Source organism: Thermomyces lanuginosus, assembly GCF_041956635.1.
Source record: "Thermomyces lanuginosus strain ATCC 200065 unplaced genomic scaffold VTN49scaffold_31, whole genome shotgun sequence".
Classification (NCBI taxonomy): Eukaryota; Fungi; Ascomycota; class Eurotiomycetes; order Eurotiales; family Trichocomaceae; genus Thermomyces; species Thermomyces lanuginosus.
Genome location: NW_027192365.1, coordinates 16,647 through 32,558, shown reverse-complemented (window position 1 = coordinate 32,558; position 15,912 = coordinate 16,647). Strand labels below are relative to the sequence as shown.

The 15,912-nt window shown below is 53.3% G+C and overlaps 4 protein-coding genes across 4 annotated transcripts; 2 read left to right on the top strand and 2 right to left on the bottom strand.

The window, feature by feature from the left end:
- Window positions 1-228: 228 nt before the first annotated feature.
- On the bottom strand, window positions 229-4,164 carry VTN49DRAFT_4011 (uncharacterized protein; the record flags this gene model as incomplete). Its single annotated transcript, XM_069411911.1, has 1 exon — window positions 229-4,164. One exon carries the CDS (start codon window positions 4,162-4,164, stop codon window positions 229-231), a length of 3,936 nt encoding a protein of 1,311 aa, XP_069267206.1.
- A 1,663-nt stretch (window positions 4,165-5,827) lies between these two features.
- On the top strand, window positions 5,828-8,309 carry VTN49DRAFT_4010 (uncharacterized protein; the record flags this gene model as incomplete). Its single annotated transcript, XM_069411910.1, has 2 exons — window positions 5,828-6,163; window positions 6,219-8,309. The coding sequence occupies 2 exons, from the start codon at window positions 5,828-5,830 to the stop codon at window positions 8,307-8,309; spliced, it is 2,427 nt and encodes an 808-aa protein (XP_069267205.1).
- Window positions 8,310-8,818: 509 nt separating this feature from the next.
- VTN49DRAFT_4009 (uncharacterized protein) lies at window positions 8,819-10,066 on the top strand (the record flags this gene model as incomplete). Its single annotated transcript, XM_069411908.1, has 3 exons — window positions 8,819-9,178; window positions 9,255-9,411; window positions 9,480-10,066. 3 exons carry the CDS (start codon window positions 8,819-8,821, stop codon window positions 10,064-10,066), a joined length of 1,104 nt encoding a protein of 367 aa, XP_069267204.1.
- A 904-nt stretch (window positions 10,067-10,970) lies between these two features.
- Window positions 10,971-12,874, bottom strand: VTN49DRAFT_4008 (uncharacterized protein; the record flags this gene model as incomplete). Its single annotated transcript, XM_069411907.1, has 2 exons — window positions 10,971-12,187; window positions 12,316-12,874. 2 exons carry the CDS (start codon window positions 12,872-12,874, stop codon window positions 10,971-10,973), a joined length of 1,776 nt encoding a protein of 591 aa, XP_069267203.1.
- Window positions 12,875-15,912: the final 3,038 nt, after the last annotated feature.

The window sequence follows — 15,912 nt, the reverse complement described above, 5'->3', positions numbered from 1 at the left end:
TTTACACCTTTTACGGCCCAGCATGAGCGTTTCGGGACGGAAAAGGTCCGCTTCTCTCCTATTTGCATATGGATATGGATTAGTTATTGGAATTATAAAAGCTAACGAGAAGCATGTGACGAATCGCCTTCACTGAAGAGCATGTTTTTCGATATTCAGAGCTTTCTACCTGCCGACGGGAGTTGATCTGCTATGCATTAAGAGAGGGCAATATCTGTATTGGACTGCTCAAGTGCTGGTGTTGGCATCGGCACCTCTTTCTAATAGCAGCTTGACAATTTTATCATGCCCACGATCTTTAGCAGCCTCCAGGGCAGTGCCATATTGACCACCTTTTGCGTTGATATCAACGCCCCTCTCCAACAGTAGATGCACAATCTCCCTGTTACCGTTGACACAAGCAGCTTGGAGAGCATTGCCATAGTATCCACCTTGTGCATTGACATCAGCACCTCTCTCAAGCAGCAGCTCCACCGGTTCCTTCTCTCCACAGTTACAAGCTGCTTGAAGAGCATTGCCATAGTATCCGCCTTGCGCATTGATATCCGCACCTCTATCCAGCAGCGTCTCCAACCGTTCTCTCTGTCCATAGAGACAAGCAGCCTGGAGAGCGTTGCCGTACTGGCCCCCTTGTGCATTGACATCTGCACCTCTCTCTAGCAGCATCTCCACAAGATCCTTGTTTGCATATTGACAAGCGATTTGGAGGGCAGTACCGCCAATGTCGTCTCGTATATTGATATCGGCGCCTCTGTCTAACAGAAACTCCGCCAATTTTTTGTGGTCCTCGGCACATGCAGCCCACAGAGCATATCTATACGGGCCACCTTGCGCGTTGACGTCGGCACCTCTCTCCAATAATAGCCGCACAACTTCCAGGTAACCGTTCGTCGAGGCTGCGTGGAGAGTATTACCTTCTTCACCACCCTGGACATTGGCATCGGCACCACTGTCCAACAACAGCACCACCACTTCTTCAATTCCGTGATAAGAAGCAGCCTGAAGAGCAGTGCCATACTTTCCGCCTTGGACGTTCACATCGGCACCACTTTCCACCAGGAGCTTCACCGATTCTTTGTGCCCCATATGAGACGCGGCTTGCAGAGCGCTGCCATAGTGTCCGCCTTGTGCATTGACATCCGCACCCATCTTCAGAAGTAGCTCCACCAGCTCTTTGTTTCCAGTAATAGAAGCAGCTTGAAGAGCATTTCCATAATGCCCGCCTTGTACGCTGACACCGGCACCGCATTCCAGGAGCAGCTCAACCAGTTCTTTGTTTCCAGGAAGAGAAGCAGCTTGAAGGGCATTGCCATAGTTGCCGTCTTGTGCGTTGACATCAGCGCCTCTTCTCAGCAACTGATTCACAAGTTCCTCGTTTCCATTAATACAGGCAGCTTGAAGAGCATCGCCAAAGTATACGCCTTGTGCGTTAACATCGGCACCTCTCTCCAGTAGCAGCTCCACTATTTCCCTGTTTCCTCGGAAAGATGCAGCTTGAAGAGCATTGCCGTATGTGCCGCCCTGCGCATTGATATCGGCACCTCTCTGCAAAAGCAGCTCCGCCACTTCCCAATGGCCCTGAAGAGAAGCAGCCTGGAGTGCGTTGCTATATTCGCCGCCTTGTGCATTGATATCGGCGCCCCTTTCCAGCAGTAGCTCCACAAGTTCCTTGTTTCCCCAATAGCAAGCAGCCAGAAGAGCATTTCCATAATGTCCGCCTTGGGCGTTGACATCAGCACCTCTATCTAGTAGCAGTTCCACCACTTCAATCCTGATCATACTATTAGAGCAAGCAGCCTGGAGAGCATTGCCATAGTATTCACCTTGCGCATTCACATCTGCACCGTTCTCCAGCAGCAGCTGCACAGCGTCCATTTCTCCGTTCTCACTAGCGGCCTGGAGAGCATTCTCAAGGGTGTAGAGGGGCCCAGCATGATACGTATCAGGCCGCGCATTGACATTGGCACCCTTTTGCAACAGCAGTTGTGCTATTTTCTTGTGACCACTGTGAGAAGCGGCCTGGAGAGCAGTGCCATGCTCGCCACCTTGTGCGCCGACATCGGCACCTTTGTCAAGCAGCAGTTCCACGACTTCAATGTGTCCTCTGTAAGATGCAGCCTGGAGAGCATTACCATACTTGCCACCCTGTGCATTGACGTCAGCGTCTTTTTCCAACAGAAGCTCCACCAGCTCCTTGTTTCCATTATAAGAAGCAGCCTGAAGAGCATTGCCAAAGTAGCCTCCTCGTTCGTTGACATCAGCGCCTTCTTCCAACAGCAATTGCACTATTTTGTTGTGGCCCAGGAAAGCACTGATCTGAAGAGCGGTGCCATATCTGCCGCCTTTCGCATCGACATCAGCTCCCCTCTCCAGGAGTATCTTTACAATATCCTGGAGGCCCGCTGCCGATGCATAATACAATGGAGGATGGGGCGAGGATCCAATTATCGGATATCGAGACCTTGGATCATCAGGGCTAAAAAGCTTGCTCCAAACTTTGAAAGCCTGCTTGTCCTCAAGGAAAAAGCGCAAGACGTCTTCCTGCACATCTTTTTCAGTTTCTGAGAGCCTGGCATGGTCCATCCAGTGTTCTGATGCGTATGCCGCCAGGGGACAGTTATCTTTCATTTCATATAATTCCTGGCCATCCAGGCAAGACATGTACTTTAGGCAGATCGATACCATTTTTGCGTGTGACCGTGTCAGATCTAGCCGGTCTTGCCAGTTACCCTTCCGTTCGTGATGGAGGAGGAATTCCCTTGCTGTTTGATGTATAAAGAACAATTTGTTTTCGTGGACGCTTATGAAGAGTCCGCACAGGTATTTCACCGTGCTTTCGAAGTTTTCGCGGGACCACATCTTCGATTGCAACGCGGAATATGAATCGAATCGTCCGTCTTCCATAGCTATCGTCAAAGCCACGTTCGCTTCATCGAGCCTCAGCGGACGTGCTGCAGCCAACACGATTTGAAGAAGAGTCTCGGTTTGGAGTTGGTCCTCGCTTCTATTTAAAAATTTCTCGTACGCTTCTGATACTTGAACGGGTAGATCAGAAAGTAGCGCTTCCACGTCCGATCGCCTGCTGTATTTCCCGGGACGCTGTTCGATGATATTAAAGGTGAGATGGAGCCACAAGTACGTGCGGTGCTCCATGCTCTTTAACCGTTCGGCGATTCTTCGACGATCCTCCTCTCCGAAACGACGAGCAATCCCATCCACCTTGACATCAATGACAAGATTGATTTCCTTGCTGATCTGCGCAGCCTTCTCATCCCCATCGAAATGAACATAGGCAATGGTGTCGGAAAATGCACTGAAGGACTCCTCAAGATCATCGTATGGGCGACTGGTGATGAGAAACTTCAGCTTCGGCCGCGAATCGGAATCCCGAATTTTCTGGCAGTAGAGCTTTTCCAGTTTCCTGATGAGTTGTTGCCTATTGCCTGCATCGCATTCATCAAGCGCATCAAGTACGCAAACAATTTCACCTGCATTAGGAGATTCGGCACACCTTATCAAAATGCGCCAGAGCTCGGGAAAGTTCTTGGTCAAGTCCCTCCCAAAGTTCTGATGGCTCGCAATTGCATGCTCAATCAGGTCACTAGAAGAGGCGTGCGTGAAAATCTGATGAAGTATTGCACTCAGAGCATTCGTTGCGTATATGCGGTGTTCGTCGCCATCCTTGAAAAAGAAATAGCAGACCGTCGATGCCGCAACGTTTACGGATAGACGCTGTTCATCGATCAATGCTCGGGACAGGACCGACTTTCCACAACCTGGCCCAGCAGACACCCACAGGAGACCGAAGTTGCTGCTCCTCCATTCATGGAATCTCTCGTCCGTGAAGAACCATTCACATGTGCCCGGCACCCGTTGCGGATTGTAGTCTTTGCAAGTCTCATAGTCGGAAGCGAGATCCCGCAAAAGGTCTCGTGCTTTCTGACTCTCGTAGATTAACTGGTTCTCCTTCTTTGCTGCCTCCAGGATCGTTCGGATTTCATCCAGGATAGCTTGTGACTCCTCCATCTTTTGTAGCTCCATGTCCCTGCTCTTCCGGACTTCCTCGGCTTCCAGAGGCGAGATGTATCTGCTATACTGTTCACTCAGATTCTGAATATTTACCAATTTCCCATCCCAATCATTCCAGCCGGCGACATTTCCCATGCCCGCGACAGTTGCGCCTTGGAAAGATGGCAGATAACACGTGCTTGATACTCGATGATATGGGAATAAAGTTTTGCCATGGGTTCAATGAGGTCTTGGTAAGCCTGCCGACGCGACGGCTGAAGATATGTTCTCTCCACGATGTTCCAGTACATCTGGACATCACAGAGAGAGTTAAAGCCTTTCAGCATGGATTCATTTACTGACGTTGCGCTCGTGAGTAACTTTCGAAGTCAGTATCACCCCGGTCTTCTATCTAATTTTACAGAGTCCTTTCCTACCGAGAGAAATACAGAAGCGCCGGACCATGCCAACGCAGCATATGGCTGAGAGGATACAGCGGCCTGGACCAGCGAGTCGGACCAAAGGAGGAATTTGGTTAGCCTTTCCACCTGTTCGCGGATGACTATGTCTTTCCCCAATAGCGAGACACGCCATTGCTTCTTTTCACGATCCCTTAGAAGTTGGTGTACAATTGACTCAACTGAGATAGACTTTGGAGAATCCGTGCCATCTTGCAGCGATGCTAGGTGCTTGTTATAGTCCTCCGTTAGTTCTGGCTCTCGGTCTTGCAGAATCTCGTATGCCTGAGCCCAAAGATCCAGGCCTCCGCTTGGCAAGTGAGCAGCTTTCTCTGAAGTATTCACTGGAATTGCAAGGCTGGGGGACGACGGATTTCCATCGGTAGTCGGCGATGTACAAGCGTCCCCGTGCCTTGGCTTCACAACCGTAGTAGTTTGGTCCCGTCGCGAAGGCGGGGATGTCGTCGCAATGGAAGTTCCATCGCTGTCGGATACGGCAATCTTTTTCTTTCTGAACCACCTTATTTTGGATGAGAAATGCATATTTCCAGTACGGAGTACCTGGTTACAGATACCCGCAGTTGTAAATAATCGAATCTCGCAAACGCTTGCTGAAATCAGCAAGTGAAAGCAGTGGCCATCATAGGAGCAACCCCGCGACTTATATGCGTATTGTTACTGTGGCTCATGGATTTCCGAGGCTGAAATCACCGTCGTTTCGTAGTCTGCGCTAATTTATTAAATGGGCCTAAATTAACCAACATTTCTGAAGATGTCTGATTACTAGTAAGCCACTAAAAAGTTGACAACGCTCCGCAGTGGGAGAGCACATCCAGATTTCTGTCTGACATCTGAATAGGCGCACTTCCCTCGCAGAGTTGTACTCGATAGCTGCTGGCCCGTTCGACATCTTCCTCGGCCCAATTGCAAGCCATATCACAGTTGACGCGAGTTGCGGGCATACATCGGTGTTGTGGCATGCACCTGCAGCATTACTGTGGGAAGCTGTAATAGCAAAGACGAATGTCGGCGCTGAATTACTCCAGTTGCACCTGAAGGGCCCATGGCTAGGGTTAGGGTTGACTGAGAATCACTGCAGAGAACCATAGCCACCACTCCACCATTGCTTCCCAAAAGTGCAACCGCGCTTGGGCCTAAAATCGGAGGACATTATCACTAGAAAAGAGTGTCAGATCATCATGATTTTAGAGAATGAACTTCAAAGGCTGGTAGGAACTGTTGTATCATCCAACCACCATGGCCAAACGTCATACAATGTCAATCACGTGACGAATCTACAACCTGGAGAAGAGCTTGAGAATCAGTGAATCCCACTTGCCACTTCCACATACGTCGGCACCATGAACGGGACATATAGTATGGACGGCGTCGAGCCTCCGCGACCACCTCCAGATCCGATCGAGCGACCGCCAACACCTCCACCGCCACCTCCGCCGGGGGACTCCCTGCCTCCTCCTCCACCTCAAGACAGTCGAACCGACGGGAATGGTGATGCGCCTCCTCCGCCTCCATCACCCCCTCCGCCGCCGGCACCTGCTGAGGAAGGGGGAGGAGAAGGTCCTCCAGCGAAAAAGCAAAAGAAGAAAGTTGGCTGGGGAGGAACAGCGGCACCGAAGCCGCTGAGCGTGGACGAACTGTTGAAGAAAAAGAGGGAGGCTGATGCGGCGGCGTCAAAGGTGAGTACCAGTCCTTTATGCACGTGATGTGGATTCAAATTAACGTGTTTCATAGCCCAAGTTCCTGTCTAGAGCGGAACGTGAACGATTAGCGCTGGAGAAACGAGCCAAGGAAGTCGAAGCGGAACGAGCAAGAGCCCAAGCCGAGCGATCACGGGTCACGAACGGTTTCCTGTCTCCAAAGGATGAATCCTCAGAGAGGCAATCCTCCCGACTGATCCCAACGGGCCCACGCGCCCAGCAGCGCAGCAATGGGGACCGTCGTAAGAACGACCTCACACCACCATCGCCACCAAAGCCGATTGCGTTTGGCAAGGAGGATTCTAAGGAGCAGCAAAAGGAGCAACAACAACGAGAAGAAGAAGATGCAGAGGCCGCGCTGATTCGACAACGGTATATGGGCGTCGAGCAGACGTCAAGCTTCTCGGCGAAGAAGAAGCGCAAGCGCACGGCGGAGCGCAAGTTCAATTTTGAATGGAACGCGGAGGAGGACACGACAAACGACAACAACCCGCTGTATCGAGACCGGACGGAGGCGAATTTCTTTGGGCGCGGTCGGCTGGCCGGTTTCGGGGACGATGTTGTGGAGACGCGCACGAAACAGTACGCAGAGGCGCTGAAAGACCGCGACCGCGAGGCTGGATCAATCCGCGCGCAGGAGATGATCGAGATGGAGCGCCGGCGGCAGGAGGAGCGCAACCGCAACGCGATCGACAAGCATTGGAGCGAGAAGCGACTCGACCAGATGCGCGAGCGCGATTGGCGCATTTTCAAGGAGGACTTCAACATCAGCACCAAGGGCGGGCAGATCCCGAACCCGATGCGCTCGTGGGAGGAGTCCGGCCTGCCACGGCGGCTCTTGGAGCTCATCAAGAAGGTGGGCTATACAGAACCGACGCCCATCCAGCGCGCGGCCATTCCTATTGCGCTGCAGTCTCGCGACCTGATCGGTGTTGCGGTGACCGGGTCGGGCAAGACAGCGGCGTTTTTGCTACCTCTGCTGGTATACATTTCGGAGTTGCCGCGGCTGGACGAGTTTGAGTGGCGCAAGAACGACGGGCCGTACGCGATCATCCTGGCACCCACGCGAGAGTTGGCGCAGCAGATCGAGCTTGAGGCGAAGAAATTCGCCGTCCCGCTCGGGTTCAACGTGGTCAGTATCGTCGGTGGGCACTCGATCGAAGAACAGGCTTACAGTCTACGTGACGGAGCGGAGATTATCATTGCTACGCCAGGTCGTCTAGTCGATGTTCTAGAGCGACGCATGCTAGTGCTCGCTCAGTGTTGCTACGTGATCATGGATGAGGCCGATCGTATGATCGACCTCGGGTTCGAGGAGCCCGTTAACAAGATTCTTGACGCGCTTCCCGTGTCGAACGAAAAGCCCGACAGCGAGGCGGCAGAAGACGCGCGAGCAATGAGCCAGCATATAGGCGGCCGCGAGCGCTACCGCCAAACCATGATGTACACGGCGACAATGCCACCGGCAGTGGAGCGAATCGCTCGCAAGTACCTCCGGCGCCCGGCGATTGTAACGATTGGCAACGTTGGTCAAGCGGTCGACACCGTGGAGCAGCGGGTCGAGTTCATCCAGGGCGAGGACAAGCGCAAGAAGCGGCTGGGCGAGATTCTCATGTCGGGCGAGTTCGCGCCGCCGATTATTGTGTTTGTCAACATCAAGCGCAATTGCGACGTAATCGCGCGGGAAATCAAGCAGATGGGGTTCTCGACGGCGACGCTACACGGCAGCAAGACGCAAGAACAGCGAGAAGCGGCGCTGGCGTCGGTGCGCAACGGCACAACGGATGTGCTGGTCGCAACGGATCTGGCGGGCCGTGGTATCGACGTGCCCGACGTCAGTCTTGTAATCAACTTCAACATGGCGACGACCATCGAAAGCTACACGCATCGTATTGGACGAACGGGTCGTGCGGGCAAGAGCGGTGTCGCAATTACGTTCCTGGGCAACGAGGACGCGGATGTCATGTACGATCTGCGGCAGATGCTGTCCAAATCGCCGATTTCGCGGGTGCCGGAGGAGCTCCGCAAGCACGAGGCGGCACAATCGAAGCCGGTGCGGGGGCCGCGGCAAAAGGCGGACGACGGCAATCTGGGGAGTTTAGCTGGGAAGACGGGGTGGCAATAGCTCAATCGGGCCGCTTAGGTAAAGCTGATCATGTACAATACTACTCCGGTAGTTATAAGTATACTGTTAATGAATTCATGGACTCTACTGTGAGAATCATTATCCTCGGTAGAGGAATTTCGCCTCTCCAACCATCAATATTGACCGCCACCTCCGATGCTAACCTGCCCATTCCAAAAAGTACCCGTGGAGAAGCAGAACCCACCAGGAAACACGTGGAGCACCCTCTTCTGGGCCCTGCTTACGCGATTCCCCGGGCCTAGACAGTCCGCAGCCAATCAGCGCTCAGTTATTGGTCAACATATTCCAAGGGCTTCGCTGCTACAGTATCGGGAGGAGAGGGTTTAAATAAGGGCCGATAGAATCCCTTGTTTTTGGATTCTTGATAAAACGACTTTTCCTGTTTGTTCTTGTGTTGTATATATACATAGACCCTTTGCGTTTTTCGTTCATTGAGCTTGTACAGTACGATACTTCGGGGATATCGTTCCTTTTTTTTTTTTTCAACCATGGCCGCGGCTACTCGTTCCTTTACCCGCGCCCTGGCCCGCTCCAGCCTGCGCCCCGTCGTGCGCAGCAGTGCTCGTCCGGCGGCGGCAATTCCCTCCCTTCGCGCAACCGGTTATCGAGGATACTCGTCTGAATCCGGCTCGTCGGGTGCCGGCAAGTCGAACAACACCGCAATCCTGCTGGGTGTTGGTGCCGTCGCCCTCGGTGGTGCCGGTGTCTACTATCTGAACACCTCGTCCGACGCCAAGGCCAAGTCCGGCCCGTTCCAGCCCACGAAGGAGGACTATCAGAAGGTGTACGATGAGATTGCGCGGTTGCTGGCGGAGAACACGGACTATGATGATGGAAGCTATGGACCGGTATGTTATTTTTTTCCGTTCATGTCAGGCAACATATTGTAGGGGGATTCCCGAATGCTAATTGGAGGGGGTTTAGGTTCTCCTGCGTCTCGCGTGGCACGCTAGTGGTACCTATGATAAGGAGACTGGTACTGGTGGCAGCAACGGCGCCACCATGCGGTTTGCGCCTGAGTCGGACCATGGCGCCAACGCCGGTCTGAAGGTTGCGCGCGACTTTTTGGAGCCTGTGAAGCGTACGTTCCTAGCCTTCCCTTCCTCCTTTGTTATGAGGAAACATTATAAACTGACTATGTGACTATAGAGAAGTTCCCTTGGATCACCTACTCCGACCTCTGGACCCTGGCCGGCGTCTGCGCCATCCAGGAGATGCAGGGCCCTAAGATCCCGTGGCGCCCCGGCCGCGAGGACCGCGACGCCTCGGCCTGCACTCCGGATGGCCGTCTGCCCGACGCGTCCAAGGACCAGAAGCACATCCGCGCCATCTTCAACCGCATGGGCTTCAACGACCAGGAGATGGTCGCTCTGATCGGCGCGCACTCCCTGGGTCGCGCTCACCCAGACCGCTCCGGCTACGACGGCCCGTGGGACTTCTCCCCCACCGTCTTCACCAACGAGTTCTTCCGCCTGCTGCTCGACGAGAAGTGGCAGTGGCGCAAGTGGAACGGCCCGGCGCAGTACACCGACAAGTCCACGGGCACCCTGATGATGCTCCCGACGGATATCGCGCTCGTCAAGGATAAGGAGTTCCGCAAGCATGTCGAGCGCTATGCCCGCGACTCGGATGCCTTCTTCAAGGACTTTGCCGATGCCTTTGTCAAGCTGCTCGAGCTCGGCGTGCCGTTCAAGAGCAAGCCCGAAGACCGCTGGGTGTTCAAGACGAGCGACTAAAATCTTGCTCGTTTCCTGTCATTTTTTTTTCCCTAATATGTGTGATATCATGGCGCAATTTGCCGCATGCATGTTGTGATAACTATATAGCCTTAGATTTAGAAGGAGTTCAATCTCATGTAACGCTGTTTTTTTTCCAACAAATCTTCCAAAGTCCTCCATATATTAACTGGTTTCATTTTGATTATTATTATTCAACTTCCAGATTATTGATCAGTCATCTTTTCTTATTTATATGCTATAGATACATGCTGAGAGCGATAGATAGAGGTAGATAGTCCGACTATACAGGAATATCCAATGCCAAAGAGGGGAAATCAGACATGTGCTCAAGGGGTATGGGACAAAGAAGAAAGCGTGACCAGCACGTCGAGACGGGAGATTAAAAATTAGTAGAGGTGCAAAAAAAAAAAAAAAAAAAAACAATGAACGAAAGAAAAACGAAGAAAACGAGAAAACGAGGATAAAAAAAAAAAAGAGATGATACAAGGAAACCCAGTCATCTGTATATCTCTCCACCCCTCTTCCCCAACTTTGCTGTCGAATCGTAAGCTCTATGTCGTCGAGTGAGTTGGTTTCTCTTTCTTTCGTCTTTGTCTTGCGCCGTTCCAACGACGGATCCTCCGCCCAATGCAAAATCAAAACGGCCGCAAGCCGGTCGAACCCAAAACCAGAGCGCCAACAAAGGAAATATGCGAAACCCAATGAACCCAAACACGAATACCCAAGCCCCAGTCACCGTGTAAACACAAAAATATGTAATATGTATGGGTGAAAAGGAAAAAAAAAAAAAAGAATTATTAGGGAAACGGGCTGCAGGGACAATAGCCCTTCACTCAGCCCATGATATGTATATATCTTGGATCGCTCGTCTCGTCATAATTCCGTTGTCCGAGCCCACCATTCACACCGACTCATCACGCTTGCGTTTCTTCAGGCTGCGGCGCTTGGGTGACCCGACAACGTCCGCACCCATCGACTCCCGGCGTGGCTGGATCGCAGCTCGGGCAGGTCCATAGAATGCGCCCAGAACGCGCGAGTCCTGCCCGTAGGAATGCCCCGAACGCGCCACATCGCTCTGGCTCATCACACCCAGGACAATCGAGCTGGTGCCATGTGTCCGGGCATGCTGGGAGAGATTGTCACTGCGCGAGAAGCGCTTGCCACATTCATTGCATTCGAAGGGCTTGTCCTGAGTATGCAGGGAGCGGTAGTGCCGCTTCAGGTGCTCCTGCCGCCGGAATCGTCGAGAGCACAAGGTGCACACAAACGTCTTGGACGGGTCATCGGTTACCGACTGCTTGCGACCACGGCGGCTGTTAGACATGCGGGCCGGAGCCGCGTTTTGCAGAGCCGGCACGTTCTCCGGCACGGCATTGGCTTCCGTGTTGACGATATCGTCCGTAACCATGGGTTGGCTCTCGTCGTCGCAGTTCATCAGCATCAGGTCTCGAGAGTCCGAACCCTCCACGTCCGAGTTCGCATCCGGCATGGTCGGGTAGAAGGAGACCCGCTTCGCCTCGTCATGGTCTCCCTCATCGTTGCGCAGCAAATCCTGCGGATTAATCGTCGGCAAGCCAGAACGGGCTGCCGCATCCTCATCGTCCAAATCCTCAAAGCTCTGTTCGCTGAGGAAGCCATCTTCTTCCAAGCCGTACAGGGATCCAACACGCTGTCTCTTGTCTCCCAGGTAGAACACGCTGGACTGCGAGGCAACATCGGACATCCGCTTGGCCGGATCGTCATCCGAGTCCAGATCGGACAGGCTGTCGAATGCCGGCAGCGTGGTAAGAGTCGCCTCCGCAGCACCAGTCAGGGAGGTGGGCTGGGCGTCCGCTTGAGTGGAGAGGGAAATGCTGCCATCGTTCAAGAGCGATTTATGCTCTTCATCGTCCCCGGATCCCAAGATGGGCAAGGGAGGGATATCCTCCGGAGCCTTCTGGGTGGAGGGGTCGACAGTCAGTTGACGAGGATCGCAGAAATCCGAGCTCACAGGCTGATCCGCCGAGAACCCGGACGACGACACGGGCGACGGGGACGGCGAAAGCGACGGGCAGGACGAATTGGTGGAGAGCAGGTCCGTCGGTTGGCTGGCGGTCACCGAAGGGGGGTGTACAAACACTGTGGACCGGGAAACCATTAGTCAGCACCTGTCGGACGAAAAGAGCTCACCCCACGTGCCGCGGGAGGACCGTTGAAGGCCCGAGGCACCAAAGGATTTCGCCCGCCCAATGAGGAAGGAAGCGTACCTGGGGTAAGTGGAGGCGAGTCGGACCGAGCCCAATCGGGCTTAGCGAGACTTTCCGGGTTTACACCGGCGTCGCAACCCTCCTTGGCTCCATCCAGTTTCTCAATGGAGAAGAATGACCCATCCATCGGTGTCTGAACCATGCCACAGCTGGACGGTGGGCTGCTGATCGTGCTGCCCGACGTCGACAGCGGCGGCGTGGAGGGGAATTGGTAAAAGTCGGCGTTGGCGAACCGGGTATCCAGCGACAAGACCGATTGGGACTCGTGCTGGACCACGATGGTCGGCTTGAGGCCCGTGGCCTGGGACGAGGCGATCTGATTCGCATGCATTGCTTCAAAGCCACCCTTGGGAGCGAGGGGAGGGTAGATGGACTGTTGTTGCTGCTGGTGTTCTTGTTGGTTCTGCTGTGGCTGTGCGGCGTACATGGGCATTGAGGATGGGAAGGTCGACATTTGCGAAACCAGCTGTCGCTGGTGCTGATCAAGCTCGTGTTCGTAGAGATAGCACGGTGCTTGCACAGACAGGGACGCCGGATGTACGGCGTATTGGGCTTCCATGATCTAGCTTGGTGATACTCTGCTGCAGAATGTATTAGCACGAGAAGGACCCTGTCCCACCATCCGGCTGCAGGGCACACTTACCGCGTCTGGTAGTTGAAGACGTCCACCACTTCTCGGTGGACGGCGTATCGCTGGGGAAGGTATTAGGTGTAGTAATGGGGTATTATAGAATGTGTTGCGTGCTCGAAGGGTGAGCGAGGATCGGCGAGTATTCTTCAAAAAGAGCGACAGGAGAGCGAGGAATTAAGGAGTGTGGTGGACAGCAGTGGTTCGCTGTCCTCAGTCAGGCGTTCCGACGAAGCTGGATAGCCACGTTGGGAACGGGATCGAGGACAAAGACGGCAATGCTGTGCCAAACACCCGTCGAGGTTCACGGAGAGTCACGGTGAGAATATGCAGCGGTCTAAGATTATCCGGTAAAAGGAGCGACAGGACCTGGAGATCCAGAAGGCGTGGTGCGGTCGAAGAGGCACGTGCTTCTGGAGCCAGGTACCGGGAGAGAGAGTCAAAAATAAAATTGATACGGGACAAAAGAAGTTTAAAAAGAAGAAAAAGAAAAGGGACCAAGAGACGATTGAACTATGCAAATCGAGGCATTAGGGAGAAAAAATTAGGAAAAAGGAAGAACGACGGGCTTTAGAATTAGGGAAACGAGAGACGGGCCAGAGGGGAAGAGAGAGATACGATAGGAAAATGATCTCTCTGGGGACCACCGGGTTGGGCAGTGGATAAAAAAGGGCTCAGCACGTTGACGATCAGTCCGCAGCCAGAGAGTTCAGACGGGCTGGTCCCCCGGCATGAGAGCGGTGGGCATCGCCATCCATCCGATATCCACACCACACCGCGCGGGACCACGGCGGTGGTCTGGCTAATTCACGAGTCTAACTCAGTACGGGTCTGGGGCCGGGCCATGGGAACCGCGTCTGGCATGGCATCCCTCTGGGCTGCGAGAGGAGTCGAGAGGGACAAGCGCATATCATGGCCCACTTGGTGGCTCGGGCTAAATATGGGCTCTGTCGCGTCCGTGACCTTTTAGTGCGAGCGGTTTGAGTTGGGTCAAGGATTTCGGTCCATCCTGTTGGACGGAACGGGACGACTAGGGCATCCATCCGGGCCGACTAGTCCCTGTCTAGCACCAGAGGGGCAACTGCATGGGCTCCTAGAAGTTAGTTATGCGGAGATTCGAGTCGTGTCAGGGCAGACAGACTTAATTAACGAACCGGTCTGGTCGCGCTCGCCCGCCCCGTGACTAGTCCCAATTTGTCCCTGCCTAACCTTTTCCCTGTTTACCAGGACTAACACAGAGACCGGAATGTCAGCCCACCCATGGACCAGCTTGCACGCAGTGGTCGTACGCGCGGCCCGATTCTCTCAGGATGCTTCCATATTCTTCCATGAATAAAAAAAAAAAAANAAAAAAAAAGAAAAATTACTGGTGATATAGGACATGAACCTTATTTCGGACTTTGAATTCTCGCATCACCACGCATATTGCGCACTCGAATTTTTCAGATTGGCCGTGGCAATGTTGTGCATGAAGCGTGTGTGATGGTGTGGGAAGCCATTGGATGGCAAAGTGGGATCGGCTGTGTCTTAGCGCACGTCCGAGGCAGAGTGCGCGATGATACCTCCCCAATCAGGCTGTCTGCTCTTTAACGCGTGGCCTCGAGCTCAATCAACGTTTGATTTGGGGGAATTTTGCTTTGTGGCAAACTGGAAATAATCAATCAATCGTGAGACTCAACGTGCTCGAGTCTCGACGCGGTCAAACCTTCTCTGATGCGCTCTTTGTGTGCACCGGTGGCGGGTGGGAGTGATCGAATGATGGGGTTGAGGAGCACGTACGGTGTCCCCATAGGCTGTCTCGTAATTCCGATGAAGGAGGCATGATATCGCGTAGTCAGAGCCCAGCGGGTGTAGGAGCCAACTGCGCACATCCCACGCCCCAGCGGCGGAAATGGAGAACCAAAGGCACGCAATTTCTTGCAAAAAGCCACGGCTGCCGCACAATCCTTCCGCAGCCGCGATTAAACTATTGTGCCGGTAAACTGATCCAGTTCAGGATAACCTAATTGTTATCACCAACAAATGACGCTCCGTGGAGTCTACGATAAGACATGGTAGGTCTGAGTAATCGACCAGTCATTGACTCATTGATTGCATGGAAAATTTCGATGCCTCCAGAGGCCGTGTCTGACAGACCGCGACATCGGTCGCGCATTGCGCGCATGTATGAGGCAGTGAGAGCGCAACATTTCTGTGGCAAGGAGCAACTCATGGTGGTTTGAGTGCGTTGATTAAACGAATGAGAGGTGGTATTGGAGGATCAGGTCCATAGAGCGAAGTTAATCAGTTCCTCAACCAGGGTGGGTTATGATTCGTGCGCGAAGTCTGGGGACTAACTAGCGAAGCAACACCGGCTCGGACGGGATCAGGAACGGCCTTCTTGTCGCCTCCACTTAATGCTGCAAGGCTGCAAACAATAACAGGCCTAGACAAAAGCGACAGGAGAGCAGAAGACAACAGGAACGCAAATCGGAAACGATTCTGTCCGACATCATAACCCGTCCATTCTCCCCCCCCCCCTCCCGGTTCCTGTCGTTATCCACCGGCGACCGTCAATTTATAATGGACGTTTCCCAAATAACGACCGGCCCCTGCAACTCTTATATTACCATGCATACTGTCATCTATGCGAGATTTGAGAACAGGCATTCCATCCTCCTCTGGTCGAAAATTCGAAACTGTTCGATTCAGTGAGTTCAGACTCACATGCTCACAGTGTCATCGCTGTCCGATGGCTTGGATGGCAGCATGACATGTCGCTGTCACTCTGTCACACGTTGTCGTTTCAACAGAGGGCATGATGACCTCGGACTCCGTATGAGCGTCGAGATCCGCGTTCTGCTCCCGATTTCATAGCCGAATCCCAGGCAGTAGTTAACTCCGTAAATTCGAAAGTATCGATAACTTGAAGCTCTTGCCGAGTACATATCCCTGGAGCTGTCGGATTGTCCCTTGCGAATCCTGCGAGA